At 35.6% G+C, this 17,483-nt stretch overlaps 1 protein-coding gene across 1 annotated transcript; it reads left to right on the top strand.

The window, feature by feature from the left end:
* Window positions 1-1,192: 1,192 nt before the first annotated feature.
* On the top strand, window positions 1,193-6,119 carry LOC141298455 (ectonucleotide pyrophosphatase/phosphodiesterase family member 7-like). The gene is made up of 6 exons (XM_073828973.1): window positions 1,193-1,544; window positions 2,599-2,744; window positions 2,850-3,482; window positions 3,569-3,872; window positions 5,507-5,630; window positions 5,724-6,119. Exons 1-6 carry the CDS (start codon window positions 1,298-1,300, stop codon window positions 5,785-5,787), a joined length of 1,518 nt encoding a protein of 505 aa, XP_073685074.1. The 5' UTR covers window positions 1,193-1,297; the 3' UTR covers window positions 5,788-6,119.
* The last annotated feature ends 11,364 nt before the right edge of the window (window positions 6,120-17,483 follow it).

Raw genomic sequence — 17,483 nt, 5'->3', positions numbered from 1 at the left:
GTGTGTGTGTGTGTGTGTGTGTGTGTGTGTGTGTGTGTGTGTGTGTGTGTGTGTGTGTGTGTGTGTGTGTGTGTGTGTGTGTGTGTGTGTGTGTGTGTGTGTAATATGAAATTGTGGAATTGAAGGATTAAAGAGCTTGTAGATCTTTGAAGATCTTGAAGACCTACACGTTTAAAACTAAAAGATCTGTGCAGTATTTCTGTGTTTCTTATAGAATAAAATAATAGAAAACTGTTGTATTCTCTTGTTTATCTTGGTCTGAACATAACGGAAGCCAGAACAATATACTAATGAATCATGGATGAGCAAATTATGGAGAAGAGAAAGGCTTGAAAAAAGCTAAAAATAAAAAAAATAAAAACTGTCAAAACCCTGACCTTAACTATGATTGAAATGCTTTACAATGACCACAAAAGAGCAATTCACACCAGAGATTTATTTTTCAATTTAGAGGATTACACTGAATTAGATGAAACAATTACTCAAATGCATTACCATACATACAACATAGACATTCCTTTGGGCACATATTTACATTTTGTTATTTCATAATAACATAATGAAATAATCTGAAGAAAATGCATAAATATGTTATGGTTACAAACAATACATTTTCTTATAAATGACCATGCATAACTTAACATGGTTTAAAGAACTAAAATGCAGGATTCCATGCTGAAAAGACCAGCAGGAAATGCCCAAGCTGGTAATGCTGGTCTAAAGCTGCTTAGCCATAGAAATTGTGCTAGGTAAGAAGGCTGATGAAACTATTCACACTTATGCACATGACCCAAGGTTTTTGCAAAAAAACAGCCCTTATGCAGCTTGCGCACTACACTGTAGCTCACCTTTTGAATGATAAAGTCCAAATGCTTAGTTTTTTTCTATCCCAATTGCAATGCACATGCGTAGATTATTAACTCAATTAGGTAATGAATCTAATGTCTGGTTAGACATTAATCTTTACCTCACACACAACAGAGCCTTGATATAAAACACTGTTTCATTGTATAAGTAGGGAGCTGTAAATCACAGAAATACTGCTCAGAAGAGCTGTATAATTGCTTTTGTCCCGTAACTCCTGATAAGCCACTTGATAAGATATCAAAAGATGGCATAAGCATGTAATCCATCAGATAAACATGAACAATGTGAACCTTAGTGGGCAGAAAAGGTTGGCAAAAAACACAGACAAAAGAACCAGTCAAAAGCTGAGGCTGTTAGATGAGGAGCAACCATCAGACCATCCAGAGAGAAGCAAGATTGTTACATCAACAGCAGTAGTGGAATACCAGTCATGTTATTGCCACTGAGCATTTTGCTGCTAGTATTCCCTGCGTCTTTCTCTGCTCCCGTCAAAAATGCCTGCACCACAGGTAAAAACAAACTACTACTAATCAGCTTTGATGGATTCAGGTGGGACTACGACCAAGATGTGGACACCCCAAACCTGGACAAAATGGCTGAGGATGGAGTCAAGGCAGAATATGTCACTCCACCTTTTCTGACCATCACCAGTCCTACACACTTCACCCTGTTATCTGGTAAGAAGGAAAAAAACAACAGCAACACATTTCTAATTTAAAGTCAATAGATAAGGGCTGTCAAAATGAAAATTAATGTCATAATTAAGAATAACAAGTGCTCTGACAAGAACTTTCTTTAAATGTTTTTAAATTATTTTATCTGCAAACCTGTTTTGGAAATGACCAAGGGGTTGACCCGTACTAGACAAGCTGGAGCTAAAATCTGCAGGTCACTTGCCCTTCAGGATCGAGTTTAGACACCCCTGATAAATATAAACCCTGAGAAATGTAACGGTGTAATTATCTATTGTGAATTAGTTCTTCATCAGACCACTGAATACCTGTACTGTATGTAGACTTGCTAACACTTGGCATAAATATATAAAAGCAAAAACATCAAAGCACATTATTTTTACTTTTATAAAAATGACTAAAAATGACTAAATGTGTCTTTATGCAGTCGAGTTAAAGCTGCTCTCTGCTTGCACAGAATAAATAATAAAACAAAAATATGCAGACTTAATTATGTCTGCTCTGACCCACCTTAGTCCATAGTATCGCAGTATACAAATTGTTTTGTAAATATATTTATGCCACCTCTGAGAAGCATTAAACAATGTGTAAAGACATTTTAATGCCACTTTAGAAGTGCTTATGTGCCACCTTTGCATAAATTGTCATAAGTAAAATTAGTTCTGAGAAAAGGTCTAGCATTGATTGTTTGCAAAAGCCACTTGCTTTGATATAATGCAATTAAATTTACTCATCGCACATATTTTTTTAAGTGCACTACCAGTCAAAAGTACGGCACAAAATATTTTACTATTAAAAAAAAAATGTTTCCTGAAAAGCAAATCAGCATATAAGAATGATTACTGAAGGATCATGTGACACTGAAGACTGGAGTAATGATGCTAAAATCCATTTTTAAAATATATTTAAATAGAAAAACTTTATTTTAAATAGTAAAAATGTTTAAATGTACAAATCCAAATGTAATCTTCTGGGGAGACCTCAGCAAAGCACAAAACACATGAAATTTGTGACACTGAAAAACATGTATTTTTCCCAGGAAGGTACATTGAGAACCATGGTGTGATTCATAACATTTGGTTCAACACAACCACACAAGAGAAGAAACAATACTACATGACGCAGTTTGTGGATGAATACTGGGATAATGGCAGTCTACCCATTTGGATCACCGCTCAAAGACAGGTACATCTCAAAAAGTGTTATTACATCTCAAATACTACATCACATCCTAATATACATTTGCTTTAAATAAGATACAAACGGACGTGTAAATGTGTCCTTTATTAGGGCAAAAAAGCAGGATCCTTACACTTCCCTGGCACTGCTGCCACTTACCAGAAAGAAACAATCCAAGTAAGGGAGGTGGAACCACAGTTGTATGACTACAGCAATGAGACAGCATGGAGGGAGAATGTGGACAAAGTCATGAAGGAATGGTTAAAAGATGAAGACTTAGACTTTGTTTCTTTGTATTTTGGCGAACCAGATGCTACCGGCCACAAGTACGGGCCTAATTCAACAGAGCGCCGCGATGTGGTCAAGCAAGTCGACAGAACTGTGGGCTACATACGGGAAGCTGCTCAGAAACACGGACTTAGTGACCATCTGAATATTATCATCACAGCTGATCATGGAATGAGCACCGTGTTTCAAGGAGAGGGTGTAAATGAGATAATACTCACTAACATCACAGGATTCTCCATGAAAGATCTGGAATTTCACTTGGTGGACTATGGACCTATTGGGCTGCTGTTGCCCAAAGAAGGGATGCTTGACAAGGTTTATGACGCCTTGAAAGGAGGACATCCAAACCTTCACGTTTACAAGAAAGAGGAAATGCCTGCTCGACTGCATTACTCCAAACATCCACGCCTCCTGCCCTTAATTCTTATTGCAGACCCAGGATATGTCATCAATGGGGTGAGCATGAGCAACACTTATACTGGACACAATAAAATAACATGTGCTCTATGTAATCATTTCATATGTTCTAAATGCTTTTCCAGTTCTACGTATTCCAGAGCTATAAAGGGCAACACGGCTATGACAATGAGGATATGGACATGAAGCCTTTCTTCAGGGCAGTGGGACCAGATTTTCACAAAAACTTGATGGTTGGGCCATTTGAGACAGTCAACGTTTATTCTCTAATGTGCCACTTACTCGGGATAAAGCCAGAAATCAATGACGGGATACTAAATAACACCCAACACATGCTGATATCCAATGGAGTGTCATGTGATTCTGAAGGCGATTCTGGAGGTGATTCTGGAGGCGATTCTGGAGGCGATTCTGGAGGTGATTCTGGAGGTATCTACATAAAATTGCAAATCTCACAAATCTGACCAAATAATTCAAATATTATTTAATATCTTTTTTAATATCTCAGTGGTTCCCAACCATGATCCTGGAGGCCCCCCAACACTGTATGTTTTCCATGTCACCTTAAACAAACAGACAAACTGTTTCAGATGATCAGCTCATTAGGTAGAGACTCCAAGACCTAAAATAAGTGTCAGACAAAGGAGAGATGCAAAATGTGCAGTGTTGGGGGGCCTCCAGGAACGTGGTTGGGAACCACTGTCTTAGAGGTCTGAGATAAGAATTATGTTGATTATTTTGAAAAGTAAAAATAGTCATACTTTGGAAAATATTATCCTTAAATTATATGTAATGTTATATACAGTTGAGGTCAAAGGTTTACATACACCGTGCAGAATCTGTAAAATGTTAATTATTTTAGCGAAATAAGAGGGATCATTCAAAATGCATGTTATTTTTGAAATCCATCTTTGCCCAACTTCTTGACAGTTTAAGACAACTTATCATGATCGTCATCAGATATGGTATTTTGATAAGTTATCTTGATAACACTATGTAAATTGCACCATTCAAACAAATGCACTGAGGACAACTGAGGAACTCATATGCAACTACTACAGAAGGTTCAAACTCTCACTGAAGCTTCAGAAGGAAAAACAATGCATTAAGAGCCAGGGGGTGAAAACTTTGAAGGAATTTGAAAGTAAATTGAAGGTAAATTTAACTTATATTGTCTTCTGGGAAACATGTAAGAATGTAAAAAATAAAAAAAATAAAATAATAATAAATAAATAAATAAATATTTAGGCAAAATAAGAAAAATGCATACATCTTAATTCTGTTCAAAAGTTTACACCCCCGGCTCTTCATGCATTATTTTTCCTTCTGGAGCATCAGTGAGCGTTTGAACCTCCTGTAATAGTTGTGTATGAATCCCTCAGTTGTCCTCAGTGTAAAAAGATGGATTTCAAATACACAAAAATGCTGAAAAACCAAAACCGGATGGATTTTTCTGAAGAACAGCAGCCAGTTTATCTGTTCAGGACAAACAAGGGACTCATGAACAACAATCACTAAACATACTAAGCTGTGGATCATTCAGGTAACAACAGTATTAAGAATGTTGAACAGGGTCATTTTTATAAATTCAACTATTGTTTTCTCTTGTGGACTATATTTAAACTTCTTTTATGTCAAATATCTTATTCAGGTCAGTACTAAATAAAAAATAAAATGCATTTTGTATAATCCGCCTTATTTTGATAAAATAATTAACATTTTGCAGATTCTGCAAGGTGTACGCAAACATATGACCTCACTTGTAACACAATCACTGCTTTCCCAAACTATCTTAACAGTTAAAGGCAATTTATCATGATAGTCATCAGATATGGTATTTTGATAAGTTATCTTGATAACACTATGTAAATCACATCATTCAAACAAATAATACCATTAAATTGCCTCACTCTGTCAGCAAATGGAAAAAACAAGGAAAGTATTGCAACTCTTTTACCCTGTCCTTCACCATATGACCCTCATGAACCAATAATGCATTATCATCATCTTATCACAAATTACATAAGTTACAGGTCATTAATCATTCTTTTTTTCCCTTGTAGATGCTTCCAACTCAATTCTTCATAACGTGTATGTTGGTCTTGGTGCAATGGGTGGATTTTTACTGCTTACGGGTGTGGTTTTTGCATCCTACAAGCTGTATAAAAAACGAAAAGGGAACAAAAGGTACGACATAGAGTTACATTAAGTCTATTTTTTTTTTCAGCACATTACCACTCTGTAAAAAAACTGATGTATTACTTTACCTTCACTCTCCAGAGTGAAGAGCAAAACGAAAGATGAGGACCAGACAAAAGACGACTCCAAGCAAACAACGTTCTAAGAGGGACGTTCACTTATTTTTGAATAGCTTGTCATTTAATACTACAGTGGGATCCAAACATCTGAGACAACATTAAGGGCTTTTCCCTTGTAACCTGGATGTAAGGTTGTAGAATTTTGTCAAATGAAATAAAATAATGTTTACAAATATTTAATATTTAAGTATTCACACCAAGGCATCTTGAGTATAAGTGTCATTAAAAGAAAAGAGGAACATACTGTACAATACTAAGATATTTAGAAATGTGTGTACATTTTTTAATTAACCTGAAAATATAATTTGTAAGCTTAAAATTAGAAATGCTTATGTAATAAAACTGCAAAATGAAAGCATTTTGACTGGTTGTCTCAGCCTCTCCACTGCCTCATGTTGATTAATATGCAGCATATTTTATACAGTATATACTGATGCCATCTAGTGGAAATAGTGAGTATTTTCAAACTCAAAACAATCATGACTCGACATGCACCAACTTCCTCCAAGTAAATACTAACTGTTAATGATGACAATCACACATTATTTACTCAATTCTTTAGATTTCCATGTCTTCCAGTCCCCTTGCATGCAAACACACATTCACCTTAAACTACACACAATAGGCTGCACAATACAAGCTGGGTGTATGGAAAATCACGAAGCAGAAAAGGAGCTTATGAGGACTAAATGACTGACAGAAGTTATCATTACACAAAGCTGCAGATTCAATGATTTATGGTGAAATCCCGTCCAGTCATGTGGAATTTTCCCAAAATAAGTTTAAGTAAACAGCTCATGACAAAGAGGCACTCAGAGCAGGCTGGTATGCATAAACAGTTTGAACAGTGTGCTGCAGTGTAGCCCCCTCCAAACACATTCAACACATACACACGCACGTACACACACTCAGTCACCCGCCAGAGCAGAGCCAGTCTGGAAATGTGGAGTCTCCCCCTGGCACGCGCGCCAGACTCCCATCCATCTTCCAGTGCAATAACATTTCTCTCTCTCCATCTCTGTCTGTTGCTCTACTACTGTTGCAGGACACACACTTTTCTTCTGTCTGCAGAGATCATCCTTTATGCTGTTGGATGCAGGGCGCTTTTAAAGCAACATAGTCTTTTTAAAGCAACTACGGTCAATGAGATGCCTCTCGGCGGACATATCAAAGCTAAGCATAGTACAACTCGGTTGACAACACTTGCGGCATAATGTTGAAAACCACAAAAATTAAATTTTACTGATCCCTTCTTTTCTTTCAAAACAGAACAAATCTGGGTTACAGCAAAGTGCTTACAATGGAAGTGAATGAGGCCATATTTACACAACAAACATACAATATTTAATCAAACATACAATATTGGAAAACTACCGCCACAAAGTGTAAACAATGTGGATTTTTAGTATCGTGGTGCTAGTATAGTTTATGAATATTTTGAATATGTCCTTTTTATTTGAAGTTTTCTCTATTTTTTAAGTCAATATAATTTTCATTATCTTTTATTTAAATTTTAGCTATTGTAGTACAAGTTAAACTACATTAAAACAGTAACATATATGTATATATACACTAAAAAGTTTTCGAACAGTACGTTTCTTCTGCTTACCAACTAAGCCTGCATTATTTGATCTAAAATACAGCAAAAGCAGTACTATTTCTAAATATTTTACTCTTTAAATAACTGCTTTCTATTTAAATATATGATATAATTTAAACCTTTAATTTATTCCTGTGATCAAAGCTAAATTTTCAGCATCATTACATCATTACTCGTCTTCAGTGTCACATGATCCTTCAGAAATATTTCGTATATGCTGATTTGCTATTATTATCATCATAAATATTTAAAACAGTTGAGTAATTTTTGTAACATACACTATACCATTCAAAAGCTTGAGTTTTTCTTATTAAGAAATGTAATACTTTTATTTAGCAAGGATGCTTCAAATTGATCAAAAGTAATAATAAAAATGTGTATAATTGTAACAAAAGATTTCTATTTTGGATAAATGTTGTTTTTCTGAACTTTCTATTGATTAAAGAAACCTGAAAAATATCTACTCAGCTGTTTTTGACATAATAATAATAATAATAAATGTTTTTTGTGCAGCAAATCAGAATATTAGAATGATTTCTAAACTAAAGGATCATGTGACTGCAGTAATAATGCTAAAAATTCAGCTTTGAAATCACAGGAATAAATTACATTTTAAAATATATTCAAATAAAAAAAACAGTTATTTTAAATAGTAAAAATATTTTACAATTGTACTGTTTTCGCTGTTCTTTGGATCAAATAAATGCAGGCTTGGTGAGCAAAAGAGACTTCTTTAAAAAAACATTTAAAAAACGTACTGTTCAAAAACTTTTGACTGGTAGTGAATATATTTCAATTAAAGTTCATTTTATTTCAATTAGCAACATTTATAGTTTTAATTAAAGTAAACTATAATAATCCCGATGCAAAATTTTTTATGGTTTTAGTCAGGAAAAAAAACATGAAAATCGCTCACTAACCTTTTCTGTAGTTATATGGAAAGTTACATGCAATTTTACAGTTTCATCAACATGAAAACGAAACCATAAAATTATAAAATTGACAAAAAACTTTGAGTTTTAATAGAATTAATGCGAGCTCTTTTACAAATTTATAAGCTGCTCAATAATTGGCTTCTATTAAGCATCTCACCATAATACCATTAATTGTGGTAATTAATATAATGCCACAAATGCTTTCAAAGGAGCCTGATTTGAACATGTAATATTCCCTTTTGTCAATACAACTTCACCCAGTTTCTGGATCTGTCAGTAGCGACAGATAGGAGATGAGTGTTAACTGCTGTGCTTCCTCTTGAGACCTTGTTATGACTGTCGTTTTGGCCGGTCACAGTGTAAACACTTGGGAATTTCCCTCTGAAGACCTACATAGCACTTTTATTCTATCACAACATGTCAGCTCCTAACCGGGCCACTCTAATATTCTCTGCTCCCATCCATTATTAGCTGTGAGAGCACATGTCAAACAGCCACATTCTTCTGAGTGGGTTTTCTCCTTCCCTCCGACTAGACTACGCGCATGTCTGCGACGCTCAGCGCTCAAAAGAACGGTTGAGCCGGGAAACAAGCATGTTTACATCTGAGGCTTAACAAACGTGCTGATCTGGAGGGAATGCAGAATGGAGTATCAAGAGGATCATGTGGAATATTTTTCCAGGGCTATTTCAGGTTCATAGTGTATTGCTTTTTCGAGCGCCGTCTTTATTCTTCTCAACGGGCAGATTATATCGAAATAGTCGTCTTATATTAATTTGAACAGTCATATAAATTCAAATATAGAGGCTTTTTATTGTGGTCCATCCAATAAAATGCTCAGTGGATGAGGTTTGAAACCATTTAAACTATTTCACAAGGACCAGCCAAGATGCACTGGTGGTCTTGGTCAAGCGCCATGTCTTCCCGCGGCCTTGTCTCGCGGGGGCGGACAAGAACCGTGTCGCCTCGCACTCTGGTGAGACCTCGTAGGGGCTTGCGACGACAGATTTACTCTGACAAGCTCTGTGGTACGGCCGCCCGGCTCCGGGCACCAGCACACCTCTCTGACATACCTGTCAATGAGGTGTCACTGCACAGAAAACGCGCCGTGCTTTCTTCTCCAACGCCGCCATGGAAACACTGACTCAACACCTCCATATCCTCACTCGCTCGCTCGCTCCTCCAGTCCCGCCCAAGCAGTTCTGATGAGGCATTCCTTTGAGCTGAAACAAGGCGTTAATCCATGATAACTTCTTCTCGTGCCAGCATGTGGGTGCAGGTCTCTCCTCCAATGCTTGCCTCATGCTTTCATGCCTGCCAGGTTGAATAACTCTAATGTAGCTGCAATATTTAGGAGGTAATATCTATGTAAAGAGGGAAATGGTCTCAACAGTAAAGCCATAAATCTGTCATTCATACTTTGATGGATGGACGCTTCAGAATCGCTTTCACAAAGCGGCCGAACACAAAAGCTGCCATTCGTCTGTGTCATATATGGTTTGGTTTTATGTATTTGTGCGAGCACTGAGGTGTACAATATGGCTCGAATACCTAAGATGCTTTTTACAATGTAAAAACAAGTGACGTCCTTCTATGTGTCTAGGTTTAATCAAAATCTGGTTATGGATTCTCACGTATATAAACAGTCAAATCAGAGTACAATGAGTCTAAATATGCTGAGTGGAGCCAAACCTCTTTGAGTGTGAATATCTTTTTCATAACAAATTAACCAACAGGGCAACTGGCCATATGCCCAAATGCTGGTTCACTTGACCACCATAAAACAAGCCAGATGAGCTGACTTAATGACAAACTTTTAAAGGATTAATTTACTCACCCCCTTGTCATCAAAGATGTTCATGTTTTCATTTCTTCAGTCATTAAGAAATTGTTTTTTTCTGAGGAAAACATTTCAGGAAATTTCTCCATATAGTGGACTTCTATGGTGCCCGCGAGTTTGAACTTCCAAAATGCAGTTTAAATGCAGCTTCAAATGGCTCTACATGATCCCAGCTGAGGAAGAAGGGTCTTATCTAGTGAAACGATTGGTTATTTACAATTTATACACTTTTTAACCACAAGTGCTCATCTTGTCAAGCTCTGCGGTGCGCATACATACTCTGTGCACTTCGGTTCAAGATAGTTAGGGTATGTTGAAAAACTAAAAATCTTATTTTCTCCTCCAACTTCAAAACCATCCTACATCGCTATTTTATCCCTTTTTTGACCTTCTTTGCACATTCACTTTGTAAACACTGGGTCGGTACTTCTGCAGTGATGTAAGACGATTTTGAAGGAGTGCACCGTATGCGCATCGCAGAGCTAGACAAGACGAACATTTGTGGTAAAAAATATACAAATTGTAATTCATTTTAGAAAATAACCGATCATTTTGCTAGATAAGACCCTTCTTCCTTGGCTAGGATCATTTAGAGCCCTTTGAAGCTGCATTGAAACTGCATTTTGGAAGTTCAAACTCGCGGGCACCATAGAAGTCCACTATATGGAGAAAAATCCTACAAAGTTTTCCTCAAAAAACATAATGTCTTTACAACTGAAGAAAGAAAGACATGAACATCTTGGATAGCAAGAGGATGAGTAAATTATCTGTAAATTTTTGTTTTGGAAGTGAACTCATCCTTTAAAGAATTGAAACATGAAACTAACCATGAAGAGTACTCACTTACCTGTTCATGACGGAGAACTGTGTAATAGTAGAACAAACGATCGCAATTCTTGACAACGACTTCCCAGGAAACATAACTACATTTATTGTACGTTATTTTACTGTTTGTCCACGTACATGTGCGTCAAATGAACGTCTTGGGCCGTTGCCTCAGAACTCGCTATTTTTCCCGCTAAACTGGATTTCTTGCGTCGTTAAGTTCTGGTCTACTTACCCGCTAAATTTTACCGTCGCCGCAAGGGGCGTTTTATGTATTTTCTGTTTCGGTTTAAGGTTTAAATACGTTTATTGCCTAGCAACAGTTTGAAGAAAATCTTCTCAAATAAATTACAGCAATATGGGGTTATAACAAATACTATGGTGACCCTAGACACGTTGTTGGAGCGTCTTGTTAACATGGTGGTGTTGTATTTTTTCTTCAAAGTATGAAAACATAGCGGTATAACTGTAATAGCCTACCTATCTGTGGATATACAGGGTGCTAAATGGCCTGAATTTTAGAAAGTCATACATTTTCATCGATTCACACTAGCTAGATGCAAAAATGACACAGTTGTACGGTGTCCAATCTGCCTTTGGGTTAATTTAATGAATTCGTGTTCTTATAAGGACCACTAGGGGGCGCATCTTGCTTGGCATACATACAGGGGATGCTGGAAACGTCTGCATACCTCATGGTCCGATGGCATTGATCATTTCACAATAAATTAGCACGACTTGATCTAAAACGATTCAGATGTGTCCTTCTGGATGAGCTGTAAACCTACGTTTAAAACGTTAAACTGTAACATGAGAAAGTGCAGTTATTCTACATGCCTTCTACTAATAATATAGGCTACAAATATATATTAGTGGATGAAGTCAGTGCACTCAGTGAATAAGAGTCAGGCCTGAGTTAGTTCAGACTGACAGGTTCTAAAACAATTAGATAAACCATTGCTACATGTTTGTTTTGTTTGGCGGTGAAACACAAGTAAAAGAATAAAAAATGAATTAATTTTGAAAATTGGATTAGCAATTCTCCTGCCGCCTCTATCCATCAAAAACACCACTCTGTTTACTTTGGAAAACGCAGGCCTGACATTTAATGCCAGTGTTCTTTACGACGGTTCACATCTTCTGTTACACCGCTTCTCATGTTAAGAAAGGCTGTGATCCATAACGTTTCAGTCCTGAGTCTGCATTTGGAAATAAATAGTGGGGCTATCATTCAAGAGGAATTACAAACTTTGATTCCATTACATATACAGACACGAAAACATGCACTCACATGCTGTCTGACAAACTCACCCAACACACACACACACACACACACACAGCAGCGCTCATATGCAGAGGCACACGCGAGAGTGGCGCCACAGTCTGCTGGGTGCATTTATTATGGATCAGCTTTGCCAGTACTTTCAACACCAGTCCAACCTCCTTCAAACAGCCACAGGCCGATACGTGATGGATCCCACTTTTGCGTAGAGAATCAATGCAGGACAAATAGTTCCTACTTTGGCCTGTGTCAGCGCCGCCATCCAAAACACCTCTCAATCCAACTCCTAAATTATGTGAGTAATTGATCTGGACGGCGAAAGGGTGATTTTTGGGCCTTGGCTCTTCAGTGTGCCACAGATTTCCCTGGTGGCTCGGTTGTTGAGCTCTTGATGAGCTTCCATGATGGTAATTAGCTCAAACACAAACAAAATACTGTTTCCACACGGACTGAAGGTGATCTGTTCCACCTCATTACAAGTTAAACCTCTATACATTCATCTAATCTCGTGTAAATATCTCTCGCAGTAGTCGAGCGTGACGACAGCGCTGTGAAATTTCAAACGGAGGAGCCTGATCTAGACCTGAAAATATTGAGAACGAAGTATACGGGTGGCAACTGCGTACACAGAGATTTGTCTTTCAGTAAAGGATTAAAATGTTTGTTCAAAGTGTTAAATGAATACAGAAGAAGAGATCATTCCTGTGCTACGGGAACGAGCCCGTTTTTTACAATATAGACAGAGATGGGTGGAACGATGGCACCGAGCCCACATTGGCCAGGCGATTGGGGGAAAATTATAGGCCTACGCTGCCAATTTCTGAAGGGAAAAAAAGCTAGGAGGAACAAAAGGGAGATGAAGCTTGCGGTTTGATTAAACCTCAGTTGAGTCAAGTATTTGCCATCCCTCATGTTTGTGTAGTGTTTTTGGAGGGGAGAAATGATGAGAACTTGAGCTCAGACTGAAGGCTGAAGGGCTTTTAGGCATTTCTATCTGTCAGCCTTGGGGTAAAATGCACGTTTAGAATTAATGTCTGGCAACCACAATTCAAGGAAAAAACTAATCTTAATAGGAATAATTTTGTATTAAATTAAAAAGGAAAACTTCAGCTGCATGCATTTGAATCCTGTCTCTGAAGTCTGGATGATTGCGCATTGATGTTTCCCTTTCATTAATGAGGAGACGTACTTTAATCATATCTGGTACCGACTCTCTTCCACTTCAAAGTCAGTTTGAGCCTGCACGTCTGCAAATATAGCTCTGATCTTCCAACATCTGACATGCAATCATCCCCTTGACCCCATCGCTATGATCTCTGGTATGAACTTGAGATCACACTGACCTTTCTCTCAGTGATATCATCCTCAAGAGCACACTCAGATACCCCGATAACACCTGACCATTTTCAAAGGTGCCTAACAACAGCGTTTGATTTAACTCTATATAATGCTATTGAGATTTTAAAGGAGAAAACAAAATGAAGTGAGTTTCCTTGTAGCAGAGTAGTGACAGGCATCAGCCTGAGGCTTATGTTGATACATGTCTCTTCCTGACATCATCTGCATAACTGTAAATGTAAGCTATAATAAAGAGTTTTACCACATGTTGTTTTTGAATGTCACACTCTCATAAAATATGAGAAATGTTGACAAGTCATGCCTGTAAAGTGACACATTTCACTGCCAATGTTGAAAACAACATCGTTTCTCAATTCTACAGATATGCTTTCACAGTTGGAGGCTGGTTCTGTTTTTCGGAGGCTCATTTGGTCCAAAGTAGAAATGAAAATGTGTCTAATGGCGAAAACAAACAAAATGCTAATGTAATAGCACAACATAGGCTACAAAAAAACATATATGTGTATATTGTGTGGTGGGATCTAAACACCTGAGGCTGATGTTGAAAATGTTTCATATTCCATATACAAAGTGTAAAGTGGATGAATATGTTATCCAGCATGATTCAATGGATGACATATATTATCATTTATATTTTATATTTAAACATTTATAAATATATTTAATATACATTATACATTATTTTTATTCAAGTGCAGTTTTTACCTTTTTTAATATTCATTTTTATATTTTTTATTCAAATATTATTCTTTTTTTTTTAATCATGGCTTTAGGCCATATTTAGCAATTTGACATTTAACCAAAATATATGTATTTTATATTGTTATTTAAATCTTTTTTATGTCATATTACTTAATTTGATAATTAGTTTTTTTTTTATTCAAATCGTTCTTTTTTATCATATCATGTTATAGGTCATATTCTACAATTTGACATTTAGCCAAAACATATGTATTTTATATTTTTATTCAAGTCTTTTTATAGGTCATATTCTTTAAATATGTTATTCATTTTTATATTTTTTTATTCAAATCTTTTTTATTATTATAATTTTTTTTATCATGGCTTTAAGCCATATTTAACTATTGAACATTTAGCCAAAACATATGTATTTTATATTACTTTCAAGTCTTTTTATAGGTCATATTCTTTAATATTATATTCATTTTTTTATTCAATTTTGTTGTTGTTGTTTTTTTATCATGGCTTTAGGCCATACTTTATTTATATTAAAATAATATTCAATTTATATTTTACATTATTTTTATACAGTTAAGTACAGTTTTTACATTGTTTAATATGATATTCATTTTTATTTATTTATTTTTATAGATTTTTTATTATGACTTTAGGTCATGTTATATAATTTGACATTTAGCCAAAATATATGTATTACTATTACATATTTACATGAGTTTAATTTTTTATTCACTTTTGTTCTGCAATTTGACATTTAGCCAAAACATACGTATTTTATATTATCATTCAAGTCTTTTTTTTATAGGTCATATTCTTTATATGATATTCATTTTTATGTTTTTTTTTATTCAAATCTTTTTTTTATCATGTATTAAGGATATATTTTACAATTTGACATTTAGCTAAAGATATGTATTTTATATTAGTATTCAAATATTTTTTATAGGTCATATTTTTTAATATGATATCCATTGTTATATTTATTTTTTATTAAAATATTTTTAACTCATTGATTTTTAAAATTATTATTATTATTATTATTATTATTATTATTATTATTATTATTATTATTATTATTATTATTATTATAATTATTCAAGTCTTTTTATGGGTCATATTTTTTTAATATGAGATTCATTTTTATTTTTATTCAGATTTTTTTTTTTTATCATGGCTTTAGGTCATATTCTACAATTTGACATTAAGCCAAAACATATGTATTTTAAATTATTATTCAAGTCTTCAAGTCTTTTTTATAGGTCATAATCTTTCATATGAAATTCATTTTTATGTTGTTGTTTTTTTATCATGGCTTTAGGTCATATTCTACAATTTGACATTTAGACAAAACATATCTATTTTATTATTATTCAAGTCTTCAGGTCTTTTTTATAGGTCATATTCTTTAATATGAAATTCATTTTTGTTTTGTTTTTTATTTTTTTATTTTTTTATCATGGCTTTAGGTCATATTCTACAATTTGACATTTCGCTAAAACACCTCATATCAATAACCTTTCAGGGACATTGTATTAACCTTAAACTTATGAAATCATTATGTAAATATATTAGTGAGTGATACTGGAGCTCTTTTTTTAGCAAGGAGTTTCCAGCCCATTGGTATTGCCCACAAACCTACTCACGTCCCCATGTTCCTTTGGTTTGGGTTTCCTCCATCCTCTGCACGCCAGCTATTCGGCCTAGTCGCCAGGAAACACGCGCGAGGTTCAGACCAATGAGAGGCTTTTATTCTTAAGGGAGTGTCTGTGCAAAAAAAAAAAAAAAAACAATCTAAACGTTTAATGACTGGTGGTTTTTCCGCTCTGTCATGGTTACAGAGAGAGAGCGCCTGGGTGGCCAGACTGGCTTTCATCACGGGAAGGGTGCAGCATGTAAGGGGGCAACTGTTCCTCACACCTGATTGTTAGTGATACTGGATGGACTCCAGAACTTGGGTGGCATGTTACTATGCGAGATGAAGTTTCCAGTTATGTCTCCCGGGATGTGATGCCCTGAGAGTGATGAAATGGGATCATTCAGAGCATCTATGAGTGTTTAGGTTTGAGGGTTGCAGATTGAGATACATTAAGTCAGTGTTGAAAATCACGCATGGTGCTGCCCAGTTATCACTGTGTGAAAATATGCCTCACGAAGGGCATACAGTATGTCTAGTTAAAGAGATAGTTCACCCAAAAATGAAAATTAGCCCATTATTTACTCACCCTCCAAGCATCCTACTGAAGGTGTATATGATTTCCTTCTTTCAAACGAATCCAATCGGAGTTATATGAAGATTATCCTGGCACTTCTAAGTTTTAAAATGGCATAGGTGGGTGTCCAATAAAGTGCATCCACACATAATAAAAAGTGCCTTACAGGGTGAATAAAGGCCTCCTGTAGCTAATCAATGCATTTTGTAAGAAACATACTTCTATTTAAAACGTAAGCATCACTTTAATCTAGCTTGCGCCAACTGGTCGTACACAGAAGCAGTTCCGGGCGGATGATGTCGGATGTCGGCATTGCACACGCGCCAGCGTTCATTTTATTTTTGGGTGAACTAACCCTTTAAAGAAATTCTTACGTTTTAAAAATAGATATTTTTCTTACAAAAACGCAGCACCAGATACGAATTAGAAGTTCAAAACGAGGATTCAGTCATGTGAGGCACTTTTTATTATGGATGGATACACTTGTTTTGGACAAGATCATTTTTAATATAACTCCGATTATATTCGTCTGAAAGATGGAAGTCATTTACACCTAGGATGCCTGGCGGGTGAATAAATAATGGGCTAATTTTCATTTTTGGTGAACTAACCCTTTAAAGTAATTCTTACATTTTAAATATGGATATTTTTCTTACAAAAACACAGCACCGGTCATGAATCAGATGTTCTAAACAAGGATTTGTAAAGAAGAAATCTAAAGGAGGCCTTTAATCACCCCCCGAGCCATATGAGGCACTTTTTAATATATATAATTATAATAATATATACTTCTTAAAATATAACTCCAGTTGGATTCGTCTGAAAGAAGGAAGTCATATACAGCTAAGATGCCTGGAGGATGAGTAAATAATGGGTCAATTTTGGGTGAACTATCTTCTTAAATTGATTCTTACTTTTTAAATATGGATATTCTTCTTACAAAACGCATCGATTCACTACAGGAGGCCTTTA

Source organism: Garra rufa, chromosome 22, assembly GCF_049309525.1.
Source record: "Garra rufa chromosome 22, GarRuf1.0, whole genome shotgun sequence".
NCBI classification, from domain to species: Eukaryota; Metazoa; Chordata; class Actinopteri; order Cypriniformes; family Cyprinidae; genus Garra; species Garra rufa.
The sequence above is the reverse complement of the archived record's forward strand: the minus strand, read 5'-3'. Positions and strand labels throughout refer to the sequence as shown.